Below are 20,131 nucleotides of genomic sequence, written 5' to 3'. Positions count from 1 at the left end.
AGACTGCCAAAGGACACTAGACACCATGAATTTTTCGTCCACTTTGTTTTTCTCATGTTGCATTTTAAATGTGGATAGTTAGCTCAATCTCTTTTATATTACAGTGGATTTTTTCTGAAAGGGTTTTGTAATGTTCCAAGGCTCAATACAGTTTTTACAATCCCATCTGCTAATCTGAAGACCCTTGGCATCGAGAGAGAGCCTTTTGTTTGAACATTTTATGCTGTCCTTTTCCATGACACTGGCAAATACCATTGCTGCATATATGGATATAGATACAGATATAGATATAGATATAGATATAGATATAGATATAGATATATCTCCCTCTTTGATGGCTCAATTAGTACAGCAGATCATTGTCCAAAGTTCTCTTTCTACGTCAGTCATGGAATCTCCAGTGATTCTGTGGTAGGCAAAAGATATACCTTGCCTGAAGGGAGCCTTCAAGGCTGAGTTTGATGTACTGAGTTAAATGTTTTCTTGAAATCAGTACGTGAACATAGTAGCATCTAATAATCTTTCAGTCATTTGTATGAATATAAAGATCTGTCCCACTATAAAAAATCGCCAGTAAAAGCCTTTTCATATTTTCGTCTAGGATGTCTTTGATGTATTCACAGACCAGGCATACAGAGATTTTATAGAAGTGAAAGAGCTTATAACTGTGTCCATAGTTGCTAATGTTTTAATGGTCATCTTTTTAGGATAAATGCACCTTTGCCATTCTTCTGATTCTTCTCTTTAGGATATATTGAGAATAAGTAAATATCTAGGTGCTTTTATCATTGGTAATAGTAATATTATGTATTTATTATAATACTATGTAAAATGTACTCCCAATTCTATCCCTAACTCATCTTAATTCTCCTCACTAGCTTAGCTTCTATCCAGGATCATTTTGCTTACATGTGTAAATAGAAAATTGACCAAAGTATGATTCTCTCCTCCAGATGTACCATACAATAGTAACTCCTTTTCCATCACCATTCACTTACAAATGGAAAATAATCATTCATAATGGAGCACATTTACTTGCATTGTGTTTTGTGGTATATGTGAATAGCAGGCAGGCTTTTCCAAAAAGAAGACTAAAAAGAAAAACACAGCATCCTTAAGGAATCTTAATCTATTTCTAAAAAAATTCACTTTTAAACTAACCAAAGAGCATCAGCTAAGCTCCATTAACCAGCATTAAATTGGAGCAAGGCATTGTCATAAGTGTAGCAGTCTCTAAAATTCATTATGAGAACAACCCATCTGGCTCAGACAGCATAATCAAAATGTAATAAGAGCTTTAGAGGTATACAAGTGTAGCAATATAAACTCTGGACTTAGTCTCCTGTCCTACACATGCACAAGTCTGATTCACCAGAACTCAGCTGGCCATATCCCCCACCTCAGGGTTCTAGGAATATTGTCAAGGGGCTGGGGTGTTACTTCTAACTCTGTCAACTCAAGTACTCAATATATGGTGTTCTCCCCAATATCATTCACCATTTACAGTTAGTATTTCCCCTCTGTCATTGATTAGAGTCCCAATATCATCTAAACCAGTAAATATTAGTTGACTTTTACAAGGGAGGGTTTCCTGAAAAGATATCAAAAGGACAAAAGGACAGCATCCCTACCCTACCACCAAACCAAGACACATTCTCCCCTCTACCACCTTGGTCCCAGGGGAGTGTGAACTCAAACTTGTGTGTGGTTGCTACAAAGCAATCTCCCATAAAGTTCCCATCCAAATGCAGCATAGCTGGTGTTGTATGAAGAAAGGAAAGAGTCATGCTTCCTTGCAGGACTTGTTGGGTAGATTCACTGCTGGGCTTGACCAAGCAGGTTGCTCCCCAGGGGTGGCTCCATCCCAGGCTTGACCACTGATGGCTTCTCCACACGTCTAATATCTCACAAGGTCCAGTAACAAGAGCAAGGAATATACAAGCAGGAAGCAGCCCCATCCCAGACAGAGACTTGCCTAGGAGGCCATGCATCATGATAGGGAAAGGCCAGTACTCTAGCCTTCCTCCCTTCCAAACTGGTTCTCTAGCCTCATAAAGTTATCTTCATACCTTGGGGTCAGCAGGAGGGAAAGAGAGAACATTTCTCTATTGGGCCATTTCTTATACATTTCTAGTTCCAAATTAGCAGCCAACCCAAAGGCCTATTTTTCACCACACAGTGAGTAGACCAGGCACAGCTGCATGCTCTGAGATAGAGAGCCAAGGCCCTCCAGTGGACTTCATTATGGATTTCTGGAAGCAAGTTCTCCAAGGTGCCACATGTGTCTTCTCCACTTGCTCCCAGGACTGAGCCCTCATTGGCCAATCCCTCTGTTACATGTTTATGCCAATGTTTATCTAAGTAGTCTATGAAACTTGTACAAAAGAATCATATTTTGTCTGTAAAAGACTAAAAGAGACTTAGTCACTCAATGTACTCAAATGCATGACCCATTGAGTTGGACCCTTGATGCTCCATTTGAGCTAGAGAGAGTTGTTCATGGTTACACACAGAGAGCTGGGACTGGAACCCAAGATGTCCATCTAGTTTCTAGATCAGCACTCTTTCCCCTGTAGCACATGGACATAGAAATATAGATGGGAGTGCTATGGCACCTAAATGTGCTTAAATAAAGGGCAGAGCTATGAATACATTTGAGGCTTTCAGGAAAACTGTGGTTTTTGAAAGAGGAAAGATTTAAAGCCAAAGAAGAAAAGAGAGGCTAGGAGTATGGAAAAGCTGGAAGACAGGCACATCCCCTGGAAGGTGACCCTACAACTGTGAGCCCAGGGAAGAAGACACCAAGTTCAGGGAGATTCTAGGGGCAAAATCCAGGCCAGCTACTATGCCAGGACTGGGGTGACTGTGAAGCATGCATCTATATGAAGCTAATGTGAGCAATGAGTTTATCCCTCCACTAAAAGTCATCCACTCATAACCTTACTGAGCCAGGCATAGAGTGGCCTTGGGTTCTCAAAGACCATGTCAGCAGCCTAACCACTCCTGTAGGGCCTAACAAGATAAAAAGGCTTTCATTACGAGCCAGGAATGTACCATGTGCCTGCCACCATCCGAGATCAGGCTAGCTGAGTGCAAAGAGACTCATCACCACAAGTTTGGTTTCTGGATGATGAAATTTTGGCCATAACTCATGGGACCATCTCCTCAGGCATAAAGTGAACAGGGATATGTCGTGGGGTACACACAGATGAAATCTTGAGTCCCTGAAATATTGAAACACATGGTTTATTTCTTCCTCACCTCTCCCCAGCTCGCCACATACTGTAGTAAAGTTATTTTGGTCCTCTAATCCCCTGACTATATGTGGGCTCCCCTGTAAAGAATATAGAGGGAAAGACGGATGTGCCAGAGAATGTCCGTTATGTTCAGGGCCAAGATCTTTGGAGGAGAAACACTGGAGGAAAATGCCATGTCTCAGCTCTACCACTTACTAGCAATTTAACCTTAGGTAAGTTGCTTCCTCTCTCTGACCTCAGTTTCCTCATCTGTAAAATGAGGGGGGTAGACTTGATATGAGATTCTTAGTCTGGGATCTGTGAGCTTGTGTTTTTTTAATATTTCAATAATTATATTTCAATATAGTAGTCTTCCTTTGTAATTTTATATGTTTTGTTTTATGTATTTAAGAACATTGTTCTAAAGAGGCATCCCTAGGCTTCACTAAACTTCCAAAGGGGTCCATGACACAAAAACGATTAGGAACCCTTGGCCTGGATGCTCTCCAAGGTCTTTTTCTCAGCTCTAGCATTCTGTGTTTCTGGTTTCTTTTCTGGTTGCAGCAGAAAGAATAGGGAGCCTTCTGTTTGGGGACTGCCCAGGGTTATGTTTAGTCACAGTGTGTATCTGGATCTTGTGTGTGTTTTGCAAAGCTGATACAAATAAATCCCTTTTGTAAAATTCACCTCTTCCCCTGGAAAGAACATTCAGGTTTTGTGTACAGTTATGGATATGAGGGAGCCTGGAGTAATTATCAGTCACAAGCATGTGTCGGAGTGGCCATCTGCCACACCCCTAGGTCTGAGCGCATCATGGGCAGCAAAAGTGTTACACAAAATCCACACTGAGATGAGTGGGGGCTCAGAGCACCAGTCAGACTGTGATTACTAGAGCTGACAATAAATTTCGGCCATTAAGCGGGAAATGGTCTGACTGGGAAGCCAAAATCTTTGCCTCCAAGCTGCTGACCATTGTGGTAATTGAGCTACTAGCATCATAAATCTCCTCAAGAAGAGATACTAGGACTTCCCAAACAAGGTAAGGTTGAGTGATGGATTGTTCTAGGAGACAGTTTAGCCTTAAGGAAGTCCAGAGTGGGTGTTTAGCGAATGAATCATTAGTTGGGTAGCCAAGGAGACCAAATGGAATGCCTCACTGCTCATGATGCACTGTCTGCCATGTCGGAACAATGTAACTCATTGCCCCTCTCCCTCATTCCTGATAAGAGTTCTCAGGGCTTTTGGGGTTACACAGCCCTTGTTCTGGGGGACACAGAGCCCCCATTAGGCTTCTGTACGTCATTTAGAGTCTAAATGTGCATTTACTCAACTCCTAGAGCAGTGACAGGCAAGGAGAGGATAATTATCCCCTGATGCCTAGGTTTAGGCAGCCCTAGGCTTTCTTAAGTGTGTGCTGGGTGGGCCCAGTTCAGAGAATGGACAGCAGTCAGCTCTCTAAGCAGCTGCAATATGGTGAGCTGGGCTAGAAGAGTCATCATTGAAGAAGGGAAGAACATAGACAGAAGCCCCCTGAAATTTGGTGAAGCTGAGCCAGAATCACCTGAGGAAACCCAGGGCAAACAAGGCAGATGTGGGCAAGGAGTCATAGGTGCATTAACAGGGAATGAAAGGGCTTTGAGAGTGTATGAAGAGAAGCTCTGGGGCTGAACCTCAAGTCTGATATACAAACAGCACCGACGAGCTCTGCTGATGGGGATTGTAGCAACTAACTAACCCAGCCAGCCCATCAACCAAGATGTTCCTCGTGTTCCAATGCTGGAGAAAGAAACCTTTCATGCATTTGTTTTCTCCTCAGCCATCTATCACTGGAGGAATATCAGCTGCCAGTAAAAGGGAAATCCAGCAGCATCCCACATCATGCCATAGGCACCACAGCCACTACCACCCCCTTCACTACAGTAGAGCCACATGAGTGAGACTAGCCCTAAGCAGATTTATGAAGTGGATGAAGTGTGTCTTTGGTGCCTCCTCCCTCAGCCCCTTTCCCTCACAAGGATACTCCCTCTCTTTCTAGGAGTCCATGGTTTCTCCCCTTCTTCCTATTACAGCCTTTAGCTACCTGTAAAGAGCTAAACATATTACCTCTTCCCAGGAGTATTTGTACTTAACGGGAATTAAAACTTCAAGACAGAAAGATTAAACTCTAACCATATTTCAGGGCTCAGCAGGCTGTGGGGAAAGGATTTGGGGGCATCGAGTCTTTCGCCTTGAAAGCAGACCCTAAAAGGAGACAAGTTTGTCTACCCTGGTGTCCAACGCCTGAGTGCCTGCAGCTGGCCTCTGGGATGAGAAGCTGTCACCTCTTGTCTGATAAGATGCTCTGTTCCTAAAACATAAAGCAAAATCTGCAGGGGCTGGAGGGTCAGGTTGGGCTTGTACTTCTCCTGGGCTTACAGTTTCTGTTAGTATTTTCGGTGCTCCCTCCGTGTGACCTTCAGAAACACTGCAGAAATGAAATACTTTTTCCTTCTTGGTTTTGATTAAACTGGTGCCTGCTACCCCCGCAGATTAACAGTGTGAACTGACAAGCCAGGCAGGGTCATGACTACCCCTGCTCTTCTGGCCAAAACCCCATCGTGGAATAGAGGGCTCCCCCCCTTCCCCTCTTGACAGGGTGACTCGGAGTTTATGTTCTTGGCTGAAGTCCTGGTAACGAGAGAACCTGCATGTTGCAAATGCCCTTTGGTTATGTTCTCTTCTTTTGTGCTTCCTCTCTCTTTTCCTCTATTCCATTTGCCTCTCTAGTTCTTACTTCCATTCAAAGGAGGCTGCCAACTAAGACATTATCAGAATTAGAAATAGGCTGCCTTCCCAATAGATGTGTAAGGCATTTAACAAGGACAGACAGACATTTGCTTTAGTTACCAAAGTCAGCAATATTTTAGGGCTGAACATCAAACTTTCACTCCTGATAACCAAGGTTTCCAACATGTGTGTGTGTGTTCAAAACCAGTAAGTTTTTAATTTTTTACCCTTTATTTTTCCCACACTTCTAGCCTTGAAACCTTTATTAGGTTAGAATGGCTCTTTGATTGAGTTATAGAACCAATCAATCAATCAGAGGTACAAATAAGATGTGAATAAATTTTAGGCATCTCTGTTGAATCAATTAATCAAAGGCATAAACTAGGTGTGAACAACCTAGTTAATCATTTTGGAAGGAGTGAAGTGCTTCCAGACATTGAGTAATAGAATGAAGCGTATTGAGATGGTTCGAAAAAATTAGGCATACCTTTCTGCTTGTGTTTATCAGAGAAGGAGATTCCATCAGAAGCTTTCCAGCAAATGCATTTGGAGTCAAGTTTCCAGAATGCTTTCTGGTGGCAGGAAGGGGAGGGGGTTGTAGTCAGCCAAGAGGAAATGTCACACTCCCACTCCTCCTCTGCTGACCATGTGCAGAGACTGAATCAGTAATATACAATGCATTTGACCAGGAGCTGAATGAGAACAAACTAGACACGTAGAAAGAAGTGCAGCTTCAGGATTATACGAGAACCATAACCCTCAGGGACCCACAGGGAGTAGCATATGCCTCAGGGGAATGGGGTATGCACAAAGGAAGAAAAAGACTTCTATCCAATCACATATTCTGAGTTATCTTTTTGCTACATGTGCTTTTGGGGTTTTTTTTTGTTTGTTTGTTTGTTTGTTTAAGAATGTGTCTCAGACTTTTGGGGGGAATATTTTTATTAGCTTTACAACCTTAATAAAATTTGTTTTTAAAAGCTAATTCACTCTGGCTGGCTAGTTGATAACTGATAATCAAAGGACACAACAATAGGGGTTCATGAGAGATAATGCTAGATTATACTAGATAATACACAAATCTTCTGGATTACCCTTAGAATCTACAACTGAGAAGTGGTCAGCTGCCCTCTGGAGACCCAACCTTTCAGTGTGAGTAGGGGTTGGGAGAATGAGGCAGCAGGGCAGGCTATATGTTATTATGAATTTGGTAAACATGAGCAAGTGTGAACATTTCCGTATTTGAAGAGCAGACAAAAAGGACCGTGTATATGAAATCATAAATCTCTACTACATATAGCTTGGATTTTTTTTTTAAATCTTGATTTATTTCAAGTTTAACATCATAGTTCCAATATTAGCCTGCTTGTTCATGTCCCCTGATAAATTTCCTTCTTCTCTCTTCTGTGTACATCAGCATCACTATCATCATATCCCCTGCCCAATCAAAAAATCAAGTTGTTACCCTTGTAACAACTATAATAAAATAAAGGCATATGCTGGCACTGTATGAAAATGGATGTCTCATTCTGCATCTCTGTTCCATCACCTCTCTATCAAAATATGGGTTGTAGACTTCATCATCAATCTTTTGGAGTCTTAAAGTCTTTCATGGTTGATATAGTCACTGTAGAAATGTTCACCTGGTTTTGCTCACTTCACTCTCCATCAGTTCATACAAATCTTCCTAGATTTCTCTGAAACTGTCCATCTTGTCATTTTTGTGGTACAATAATATTCTGTTGCATTTATATACCATAATTTGTACAGCCATTCCCCAGTTGATGAGCATACAATCTGTTTCCAATTTTTTGCTACAACAAAAAGATCTGCCTTAAAATTTTTTGTAAATAAAGTTCCCTTCCTTCTATCTTTGACCTCTGTGAGGAATATGCCTAGGAGTGGTATCATTGTGACAAAGGGTATGCACAATTTAATGACTGTAGTCAATATATGGGAATATAGTTCCAAATTGAGAAGTTCCTAATTACTTTCCAGATTAGATCAGTTCATAGCTTCATCAGTCATATGTTAGTGTGCCTGTACTCCCACAGCACCTAACTCAGCTCTACAGGATTTCAGGGTGTTCTAACAATGTTCTGCCCCTCTCTCACTTCACCTCAGCTTTTCACATGGCAGCCGCTTAGGCATGTGGATACTCACCTGGGCCTCCATGACACCTCTCTTTTAAAAACCTAAGCAATTTCTCCTCTGTCTGGCTCCAGCTGTCTCTGTTACAGTGAAGGCTTCTGGAAAGAAACTGAGCTTGTAACTAACCAGAGGTATCCCACTGACTCTTTCTGAGACTATGGGTCTCAATATAGTTTCCTGCTATTTTTTACAAAAGATGTGTTAAAGGGAGGAGAAAGTGAAAAAACTGGAGTTGGAGCTTCTCACTTTTATTTGGAGGATTTTATTCTGTAAGCTGGTTTCTAGTCCCAGCCTTGCAACTCTCTAGCTGTCTGACTTTAGGCAATTCACTAAGTATCTCTGAATCTCCTTTCCTCTTCCGTAAAATAACTAAAGCCTTCCCTGCCTACCAATTAGAGTTGTTGGGGGACCCAATGCTCAAATCCTTTCTCCTCCATTAAGACTTCTCAGGAGTCATCTCTTTTTTCTGTGAACTCCCATTGTGTCCTGTTCCTTTCTTTTTGCACATTTTCACCTTAGGCCATGTTATTATTTATATAAGTATGCACATACATGCTGAACTGTAAGCCCCATGATAGCAGCAATCAGGTCATATTCTTCTTTGAGGCTTCTGCAACACCCAGCCTTGAACAAAGTAGACACTAAACCAGTACCTGTTAACTACTCGCATGAATGGATTTTCAAAATGGCACCACATTATACAAATATGGGACATCGTTATTACTAGTCATTCTTGAAGTACTGTGAGCTCTTTGGCGAGAAAGAATTCTATGCATGAAAACCCTCTCATTATCAGTATGATGTAGGAAGTTTCCTTCAGCATATTATATGCATACTCACATGTGCACCTGTTTCTTTCAATGCATCTGCGGTCTCACTGATGTGGGAACATCCTCCAGTGCTGCAGACTCACTACGATCTGCTTTTCCATCGTTATCTTAGACTGCCTTGTCATTGTTAGGATGCTGCAAGGCTTCTTACGTCCACTAGGAAGCACCTGAGGTACAGTAGAAAGAGCACTCACTTTGGATTCTGAGGACTTTGGGTTCACACCCTGTCTCTGAAGCTGTCTTGGACAAGTCACAGCCTCCTTAGACCTCTGTGTTGGATAAAAGGGTTGGACTCAGACTCGGTAGTTTCTGAGGTCGCTCCAGCTTTAGATCTAGAAGCTCCTATGATCCTATAGGTCCTTCTTGTCGCCCTTTCAGTGACTTGCAAATTTGACTCCTCGGAGATTGTGATTTACAGCCCAATACCATCATAAGAACGACTTTCAGTGCGGATGTTGCCTCTAAAGTGCACAGATTGAAATCCACCCATACTTTCTTATCCTGGGGGATCCTGGTCTATGTCCTTCCATAATTTACCATTAGGAGTCTTCCTCTACCATTACTGACCTTGTGTAGATAGATGCCAATGAAGCAGATGGCATGTCCATGTTTTTATTATTCTCTCTCTCTCTCTCTCTCTCTCTCTCTCTCTCTCTGTTAACGTCCTTATATAACTATAAAACACTTTGTTGGTAACGTCTTACATAACCTATTCACACCCACTGTGCACCTCTCTATTACTCTTTGGTTTACCAACAACTTTAATTCTTTAGACACTGTAGTATTTCATGACCTAAGCATCATCGGAAAAAAATTAGTGTCAGAAGAATTGACCTTTGTTTTTAAGGAGCTTGGAGTTATTAAGTGTACCATGAAATTTCCCGAAGGCAATCCAGTCCACCAGCCTTTCCTGTGCGTACATAGTCTTAAAAAGGTTTGTAATGAGAACCAGGCATATGGATCAGTAATAATTAGTGTTCTCTTGGTTGCCTTTCTTTTTTGCAAAATAATAGGGTCCAAGATTTTTTTTCCAAGCATTTTGTATTCTTCCCCATTTCAGATACCTTGACAATTAAGATCCTTTGATACCCTCATCTCTGTTTATACTTGGTCTGGTTCAAGTTATTTCAAGTTTAACATCATAGTTACAATATTAGCCAGGCATCCTTCCCCTTTTTTTGTTTTCTTTTGTGGAACTTCTACTTCTTCATGCAGTACTTTAGAGACTATAAGGTTATATGGTAGCTTTACTGTTATTAAAGGAGAAAAGAATTTATTAGATAATGAAACATCCTCAGGGAAATAAATTAGGTGCAAAAAATGTACAGACAGATGTAAACAAACCTAGAAGCCTAGTGTCTAATGAACCCCAAAAGCCCAAAGAACAGGGTATAGACTCGCGCTATTTGACAAAACTGCTGGCAGAAATTAGGTTTAGACCAGCAGTTGATGCCATATGCCAAGATAAGCTTAATGACTTAGACATAAAAGGTCACATCAAAAACAAATGAGAGAAGCAAGGAAGAAATTACCTTTCACAGCTATGGATAATAGGAAAATTCATGAACAAATGAAGATAGAGAAGATTACAGAAGATAAAATGGACAATTTTGATTATGTAAAACTGAAAAATTTTTGCAACAAACAAAACTAATGCAGTTAAAATTAAAAGAAAAACTATTAACTCATGGGGGGAGGAAATCTCTGCATCAAGTTTCTCTGAAAAAAGTCTTATTTTTGAGATATATAGTAAATTGATTTAAATTTATAAGAAATAAGAACTATTCCCCAGTTGGTAAATGATCAAAGGACATAAATCTAATAGAGTAGTATTATGCCATAAAAATGATAAAAAGGACAGTTTCAAAGAAACCTGGGAAGACCTGTAAGAGCTTACACAGAGTGAAGTAAGCAGAATCAGGAAAATAATTTATATAATAACAGTATTGTAAAGATGAACGGCTTTGAAAGACTTAAGAATAACGATCAACTCAGTGACTAGCCACAATTCCAGAGGACCAACGATGAAGCATGCTGCCTACCTCCTGAAAGAGAGGTGATGGACTCAAGATATAAAATGAGACATAATTTTTTTAGACATGGTCATTGAGGGAATTTATTGTGGTTGACTCGTCATATTTGTTATGTGGTTTTATTTTTTTCTTTTTCAATGTGGTGAAGATAAGAGAGGGAGAAAATTAGGCCTTGTTAATTAAAAAAAGAAAAGTTCAAAAGTAAGCATAGTGAGACCTTGTATTCCCTACGTCTTTGTTAATTGTTTTGAATATGCTTTACTGTGTAATTTTTTTAATGGAAAATTAAATAATCTCTAAAAAGTCAAGAAAGCTGCTCTACTTTTGGCAGAGGGAAATCTCGGTGGGTGTCCAGATGATGGAAGTCTCCATCACTACTATACATATCTCCATACTACACTTATGATCTATTTCCCAAATTCTTTACTATTTCCTCTTTCTGTTTAGGTGGCATGTAATATACTTCTTTGATAATACCACATTGGATATGCTGGCACACATCTCTCATCCCTGATACTGGGGGGAGACTGAGGCCAATGGTTTGCTTGAGTTTAGGAGTTCTGAGCTACAGTACAGCTAAAGCCAATTCAATGTCCACACTAAGTCCAGCACAAATATGGTGAGCCTCCAGTAGCAGAGGGCCACCCAGGCTGCCTAACGAGGAGAAAGCTGGCCTAGATCAGAAAAACCAAGCTGGCTAAAGTCTCTGTACCAATCAGAATTAGGATCAGGTGTGGAGTAGCCACTGCACTTCCAACCTGGGTGAGTTAAGGAGACCCAGTCTCAACAACAATAACAAGATGCCATTTTTGTTTCTACTTCCATTGATCTTTACCCAAATTATATCCGCCATATTTTTTCCCTCTCTTTCTTGGACTTCCTTCCATGAGTTTATCTTTTAAATACACAATGCTACTCTGTCCTCTCTTTAAACTTCCTTTTTCCTTTTGAATAATTTATACTGTTCCAAAGCCACATTCCAAGTACAAGTCCCATGCTACCAAGTTGCAGTGATACCTATAATGTCAAATTGTCCTCCTTATATGATGAGCTCTAGCTTCCTAGAGGAAACTGTAATGTGTTGTATAACCTATTCACACTTATACACCTATTCTGTGTATTGTATACAGACATCTGAAATCGCAGGTTTTATTACTGATTCCCTTTTTAGATCCTTTCTCTTGTGAGTTTCTAGGAATTTCTACTACTATTCTTCTTACGTGGTAGTTACTCCCTATGGTATTAAGCTTGGTGAATATATGTAGGCAGTTTCTTCTCTTCCTCTTTCCATTATAAAGAAGCTTGATTTGATTTGCAGTTTGCTAAAAAAAAAACTCTTTAAGAAATTTTTTTACCAGTTCTTGTGAAATGTACTCTATTCCTGGCCAAGAGCTTGTCATTCCAATATTTTAAACTATGGTCCAGAAATCAAGTTCTGATGTAAAAATGAGCACCCTGACCACAATCCCATGGAGACTTCTTTAGCCTATGTACGGTATTGAAAAAAAGTAGAGGATAACAAGTATGATTCTTGGGCTAGAAAATGAAACTTTTGACGAAAACATAAGGGAATGGGGTTATTTTGCAAAAAGATAAGGAATAATTGAATACTGAGCCTTAATTATTAAATAAGGTAGTTGTTATGAGGCTCAATTGCATAAATATCATCTCTTCCATGAATGTTTATTTCTCTGATCCTCCTACTCAGAAGTAATCATTTTCTCTCCTGACCAATTATAGTATTCCTAACTTGTTCCAACAACAGCAACAACAATAATCACTGGCATCTACGTGTTTGCAAAGCACTTACCCTACATTCTCGTCTGGTCCTCAAAACAATTCTTTTAAATAGGTGCTATTCCTCCATTTTATAGATGAGAAAATTGAGGCTTAGATTTAGTGACTTGCCTAGGGTCATATACTATTAAGTGTTTGGGACAGGATTTAAACCCAAGTCCTCATGATTCCAAGTTCAACACTCTATTATGTCATGGTATATTTATGGTTTTGCGGGAAAAAAAATGAATAAAGCATTTTTAGATGCTTACTATGTGCAAAGCATGGCGGTGATCAACATGGTGGTGATAGTAGTTCGACTTGCCTGGCACATGTTGCCTCCTTTCCCTCCCTCTGGATGCCTTGCTGCTTCTGCTAGGCTGACTTGCCTGCCCTCTGAGAGGCAGTTAGTTGACAACAGGTGGGGATGGGGTAGCCGCTTCTCCATAGGAGTTGCTTTCCCTGGATGATGGCATTGACAGCTGGGTGAGAAGCAGGACCCGTGTTGTGGGAGGTGCTACCAGTCCCATGGCTCCTGTGTTTATCTATTCATTGGTGAATAAGCCAAATCATCCTCTAAGGTGTTTTCCTGCCCTGAGATTCTTTGATTCACTTTGGTTACATAGAACTAACCTAAATGCTAGACATTTTCCTTTTTTCTTTCTTCCTTTTTTGACCTTGGTTAATTTGTTGCTGTGACAGGCATTACAGATAATGCAGTAGGCGACCAGGAATTAGACCCAGTGGAAGAGAAGTTGCGCTCAAAAATGGAGGAAGAAAAAAAAAGGTACCATTTAATTCTTACTGATCATTCTACAAATTGACAAAAACCTTATCAAAATGGTCCATAGCACATACATTAAAGCATTCATGCTCTGTGGTGAAACTACCAGAGATGCCCTCAAAAGGTTCCTATGTCTGTCACTGGTCTAGATAAGTGACCCCTGGCATCAAGAAATTGACAATGTCCTCATGACCCCACCTTTTTTATTTGTATTCTCTAGTACCTCTCTGTAGTAGTGAATCATAAGAAGACACTTAAGTCAGCTGTTTAGAACAGAGAAGTTATATTATTAGGGAGGAAGAAATCTCAGGGTGCAAACCTGCATAGCTGATTCCAGGTATATGGCATATTCATAGAAGTCAGACAATTTAGTTACTCGAGTCTGGCTTCTTGGTTCCGATCTGTTTCATACTCACAAACTGATTAGGCAACAACCCTTAGCCTCCTTGTCCTAGGAGAAGACAGAGTCCTTTATGGCTGTGTTCCAGGTACAATCCCTGGATTCAGAATGAAGTTGTATTCCCTAACAGTCCCTAATAACTACAGAATACCTGCTTTCCTCCTTGGACTATGCACCTAGAACTTCCAGAATTCCATCTGTCTGCTCTCCTGGGGCATTTAGCCCAGCTCAGTGCTCAGAAACTACATATTTCCCTTTAGCTCTTGAGTCAATATTTTTTATCTGTCTCCCTCATCATTTCTTTTTCTTACCTTTTTGTCCAGTCTGTTCTTCTTATCTCCTCAGTCTCTTCTCCCTCAGTTATAGCCTTTCCTTGGTCATACTCCCTGCCTCCAAGTCATTTTGACTGACAACATATACACCCCAGGACTAACCTGTCTTTTGTTAGAAAGCTTCTGATTTATTTTTATGTAATATCAGTGCCCCCAAAACCCACATTTGCTTTAACATAGATAACTTCTGTCCTAGAACAAAAAAAGAAAGTGGGGCAGGACAATTACAATATATATATATAATTAGGGAGGAAATTATTCATCACACACACACACACACACACACACTTCCCCACAAAACCTTTTATGGTACTAAAATACCTCACCTGGATTCTCTATCATTTTTTCAACCAGCTGCCTCTGATGTCTCTATATTTGTTCCATCGTAGTCTGGCCTCAATGGCTCAGAATTTTTTGTGAATTGCCAGACCATCAGACATCAGAGACAAAACTTAGACTCCACAGAAGCTCTTGTGTGAAGAGCACCTCTGCTTTTGAAGCACCCAGCTGCATTGGCAGCTGCCCCTGGGACCTGACAGGTAGAATGAACATTGACATAGGTCCCTTAGGTGGTGACTTTTCATGCAGCCAACATAATGATTCCTCTCCATTTCACCATAGCTACAAAAAGATGTTCACTCACCTGAAAGGCCTAAAGGTGGAAATCGAGCACCTGCAGCTGCTAATGGAGAAAGCCAAGGTGAAACTGAAAAAAGAGTTTGAAGTTTGGTGGATAGAAGAGGCAATAAATCTGCAGGTACCTTGGGGCCACCTCCCTGTGCCCCTGAGCCACTTGTCAGAAAAATGTCAGGGCAGTACTGGGAGGAGAAGCCTCCAACAGCAGTGGCTTTCAGCTTACCTTCAGGGGGTATAGGCATAGAAACTGATCCTTCCTGGGAAAAGAATAAATCTCAAGGTGTTTCCTGCTCCCTGGAAACTCCTAGTTCTCATAGCCTGGTGAAAGGCTATGTTAGAGGGTATGGTCTTTTTCTCCTAAAATGATGATGAGTGCAGAAAGTTAACACTTAATCACTTGACTATTTCAGTGGCTAATAAGCACTTTATACTCAGAAAAGTCAAAAGCGTGAAAACAGAAGATCACCAGGGCCACAGTTACTTCTTATGTGATTCTTGCTAGGACTGTCTTAAATGCCAAATTAAACTGTCAAATTAGTATTAGCATAAATTAAACCACTGAAATGGCGAGAATGTGGGCATGCATTTGCATGGTGTGTCTATACATACACACACACACACACACACACACACACACACACACATGACCCAAGAGTTTCTTTACTTCTCTTGTGTTTGTTTGTTTTTCTGAATATGTCACCATGCAATCCGTACATTTCACAGAAGCAAAGAATCTTGTAGCTAGAGAATACATATATCATCCAACCTTTTCATTTTACAAAACAGCAAAATGACCCAGGGAGATGAGATGATTTGCCCAAAGACACAGTCCCTGGTAGAGCCCGGAGCAGAACCCCTACCTCATGTCAGACCAAGGCTGCTAGTACATCAAACACCAGGCATACTAACTTACTGCCAGAGATTTGCCTGAGTGACTGAGAGGTTAGTATGTGTCAGGCTTGGATTCAAGTCTTCCCAACTCTGGGTAACCGGGCCCTGAAACAAGTTGCCTTAGGGGATTGTGTACTACCATTTATCAGAGTCCAGATAAAGCCCAACTGGTACAAGTTCTCCTAGGTCATCTCTCAGCTTCCTTTCAGCTCATGTCCTGTGAATCTTACAGCAGGGAGGTAAACTAGTTGGCATGTAGGGTTCTGATTTCAGTCCTCAGCCTTGACTTATGGTCTGAAACTCTAAAGTTAATAGGCAACTCTAGACAGCCCTAACCGCTGATAGATTTTGGGTTCCTAAAACTAGAATAGAGCTCTAAAAATGTCTGTACCCAAAATAAAAGACTCTGTGTGGAGAGCTATGGCAGTGCCCCAGAGGATATACATCTTTGTTATGTTGGTATTTGAGGGGAAGAGGGAAGGAGAGATGGGAAAGACTGGCCATCTGTAGAGTCCTATTAAGTTCCATTTTTCACATGTGTTTTTATTTGATCCTCACAACTATCCTGTGAAATAGGTAGGATGTATTAGTCCTATTTGATACTGAAGGGGATTAAGGATCAGAGAGGTTAAGTAACTGCCCAAAAATATAAACCAAATCAGTTCTGAAGCTGGGGCTGGAATCTTCATTAATAAGAACTGACGATTATATAGTGTCTTCAAGTTGTTGAACCATTTTACTTACATTATTTTATTTGAGCTTCATGACAACCCAGTGAGTTTTACAGATGAGGAGGGCAAGGTTCAGAGAGGTTAAGTAATTGTCCACTGTCACCCAGCTAACTGTCAGAAGGAGAATTCAAAAAGGGGTATTTCACTACCAGTTTAGTGCTGTACCCTCTATGCCACCCTGCCTAGAGATTTCCAACACATGCTTATTCAACTATAACAGAAAAGGCAATAACTTCCTCCCCCATGTGCCAACTGGATTTTGTCCCAGACCCACCCCCAATATAACATTTTATTTGAATTGCCTTTAATGTGAATTTCTAGCACCAAATCTCAAAAAAGTTGCACATTCAATTACAACAAATATCAGGACATGATGGAGGAGCAGGGCTAAACAAAAGGAATGTTTGGGAAGTCCAGAGATTGAAGAGTACTACAAGAAAACTGTCTAAAAAGTGGCAAATTCCCCAGAGAATTTCTACCACGACAGAGAATGCCACCATTATGCTAAGTGATAATTCTCCATCTGGACATTCAGGGCCAAAAAGAATTCTCAAGAAACTATGAACACTGTCCAACAAAGACATGCCCTTTGTAAATTGCGTTTGGATTTCTTCTAATTATGGTGCAGTCTGAGCAGAAGGAGGATAAGAGAGATGGGATGAGCTTTCTGGAAGATTTGTTGTTGAATGAGGCCTTCAGATGCTGCAGAGGGACTACTGTAGAGGAGGGTGAGGCTTTGGGCAACGCTGCTGTGCTCCAATGGAAAGTGAACGGGTTCTGGCATCCAAAGACTCCATTTGTAATCGGCCTCTTACTAACTGGGTGACCTTGATCAAACCATTTAACCTCTTTCAGCCTCAATTTCCTCATCTATAAAATGGGCATAATAATAAACTAAGAGGTTAGTGAGAAAAGGGAAAGCAAGTTGAATGTGGTCATCAAGGTGTAAAAAGGCAACAAAGAGGTGTCAAGGTTATAATCAGATACTGAGGATGTCACTTTCAACAAGCATAGATGAAAAAGGAGAAAGAGAATGGATTACAAATCAAAATCCAGTGCTATAGTGTTTACAGGAAGCGTACTTGAAGCAGAAAGATGCACAGAGTTAAATTCAGGGAGTGGAACAGAATCTACTATGCTTCAGCTAAAGTTTTGTTTTTTTTTTTTTTAAAGAAGGGGTAGAAATAATGATCTCAGACAAACCAACAGACCTAATTTAAAGAGATAAACAGGGAGGGGCAGCCAGGTAGTACAGTGGGTAGGGCGCTTAGTCCTGGAGTCAGGCAGACCTGAGTTCAAATCTAGCCTCAGATACATACTAGCTGTGTGACCCTGGGCAAGTCATTTAACCCTGTTTGCCTAAGTTTTCTCATCTGTAAAATGAGCCAGAGAAGGAAATGGAAAATCATTCCAGTATTATTGCCAAGAAACCCCAAAAAGGAGTCATGAAGAGTCAGACACAACTGAAAATGATTCAGCAACAACTAATAGGGAAACTCTATTTTACTGAAAGGTACCATAGACAACAAATTAATATCAAGACTAAACATACATGCCAAATGGCATGTCACCTAAATTTTTAATGGGAAAGTTAAATGAGTTACAGGGAGAAATAGACATTAAAACCATAGTAGTAGTAGTAGTAGTAGTAGTAGTAGTAGTAGTAGTAGTAGTAGTAGTATTAGTAGTAGTACTAGTACTAGTACTAGTAGTAATAGTTGGCATTTATATGGTTCCTTTTATATGCCAGGCACTGTGCTAAGCACTTTACAAATATTATCTGATTTGATCCTCACAAAAGCCTTGGGAGGTTGGTGTTATTAATAGTGAGGATCCTCAATTTATCCTCTCTCAGATCTAGGTGAATTGAATCAACAAGAAAACAAAAAAAAAAATAAATGAAGGACCTGAATATAATTTATAATAGCCCTTTAGAGAATATTAAATGAGAACAGAAAGGTATATACCTATTCTCAGCTATGCATGGCATCCTCACAAAAATTTACCATTTATTAGGGCACAGAGCCTACTAAAATCCATAAAAACAGAAATACTAAAAGCATCTTTTAACAATCATGAAGCAAGCATGGATGGAGAATAGGGCCAATATTGCAGGGACTTGCAATAAACGTACAATGTTCATATTTCCATCATAGCCAAGTGACTGATATCTATGTTTGAAGTGTAGGTTAGCCTCCCTCCTAGAAGAGAAGGTGAAAGAGATCTAGGATTACTTCTGCATGCTTTAGGGTATCAGAGATATGAGCAATACAGTGAGAGGAGCACTGGCTCTATAGTAGGAAGGCCAGGGTTCAAATCCTACTATTGACATTTACGACCTGTATGACTTGGGACAAATCAAAACCTACCTTGACCTCAGTTTCCATCTCTTTAAAATGATGGAGTTAACTCAGATACCAAGATAGTGAAATAGTAGAAAGAAGTACAGCCTAGCTGTCTCCCATAACCCTTCCCCCACAATCTAGAAAAAGGACCATCTTGACTATGAAATTCAAGGAAAAGCCACAGTGAATTATTTTTCTACACAAGGCTGGCATAAGGAGATAGACAGAGAGGTCAACTCAGGGATACTAGGGGATGAGCCATGAAACATCAGGAATTAGGTACAGCCATGTAGAGCATTTTAGCATAGGTACTAAAAGAGGATTGATGCTGTCTATTAGGGCAAGAAGAGGTCCCAAAACCACACAGACGGTCCTAACTTTGTGTAGGATACAACAACAGGTGCCAAATGGCAACTCTGGGGTCATAGATCTGGGGTAAATTGAGGAGGGGACTAGGCCCTAGGCTGTGTACTGAGAAAAGAGCAAGTTCAGAAGGAAATGGCAGTTGCATAACTCTGACTCCAGGAACTGAGAAGGGATCTCAGTTCCAGTCCCCAACCCAGTCTGAAGCCTGCAGCAGAATAACCAGGGCAGAAAACTCAGACAAAGGAGGAATCCACATTTCTTTCACTCTGAAAAACAAAGCTTTTTAGTTGACTTATAATGGCTGAATTCAGAAGCAGTCTACTCAGCCTCCAGCCAACCAGAGGCAAGCCCACAGGTGTGTTGCTTAGACCCAAACTCCTGTCAAGAACTTAGAGACCTCAGAGCAGGTTGGCAGCAACCAGACTTTTCCCTGGATCAAGTCACTTTGAAAGCACTGGAAGCTGTAAAGTCCACAGCCCTAGCTGTTCCTGAAATTCTGGAATAACAATACTTAATACCCCCAAGAAAGAAACAGCACGAGAACCACAAGAACACAAGTTCAATCCAGATAATGCCTCCAGAAGTGCATAGAGCCGAGCCTTAACATAAATTCTGAAGTCAGAAAATACGTTGGAAAAATGAGAAAACAAAACAAACAAACAAACAAACAAAAAAAGAATCCCACCAAGAAGAGTTATTTTGTTGATAGATAAAGATATAAACCTAGAAGAAGAGAATGACTCCAAAAATAAAACCTCAAAGGAAAACACAGCTAGGGCATATGGTTAACTAGAATTCATAGAAGAGATGTCATAAGAGATTTTAAAGAGTTAAAAATTATTTTCTAAATGAAA

At 40.5% G+C, this 20,131-nt stretch overlaps 1 protein-coding gene across 2 annotated transcripts in view; it reads left to right on the top strand.

Annotated features, from left to right (window-relative positions):
• Window positions 1-20,131, top strand: part of LOC114053478 (kinesin-like protein KIF6) — a 451,087-nt gene that overhangs the window by 391,220 nt on the left and 39,736 nt on the right. For both annotated transcript variants that reach the window (XM_027876578.1, XM_027876577.1), the window contains 2 exons: window positions 13,495-13,579; window positions 14,930-15,065. In XM_027876578.1, coding sequence (XP_027732379.1) covers window positions 13,495-13,579; window positions 14,930-15,065 — 221 coding nt within the window. The remainder of the gene's footprint in view (window positions 1-13,494; window positions 13,580-14,929; window positions 15,066-20,131) is intronic.

The sequence above is a fragment of the Vombatus ursinus genome, unplaced genomic scaffold (genome assembly GCF_900497805.2).
Source record: "Vombatus ursinus unplaced genomic scaffold, bare-nosed wombat genome assembly UNPS02014811.1, whole genome shotgun sequence".
Taxonomy (NCBI): domain Eukaryota; kingdom Metazoa; phylum Chordata; class Mammalia; order Diprotodontia; family Vombatidae; genus Vombatus; species Vombatus ursinus.
Note: the sequence above shows the minus strand (reverse complement) of the source record. Positions and strands in the feature narration are given on the sequence as shown.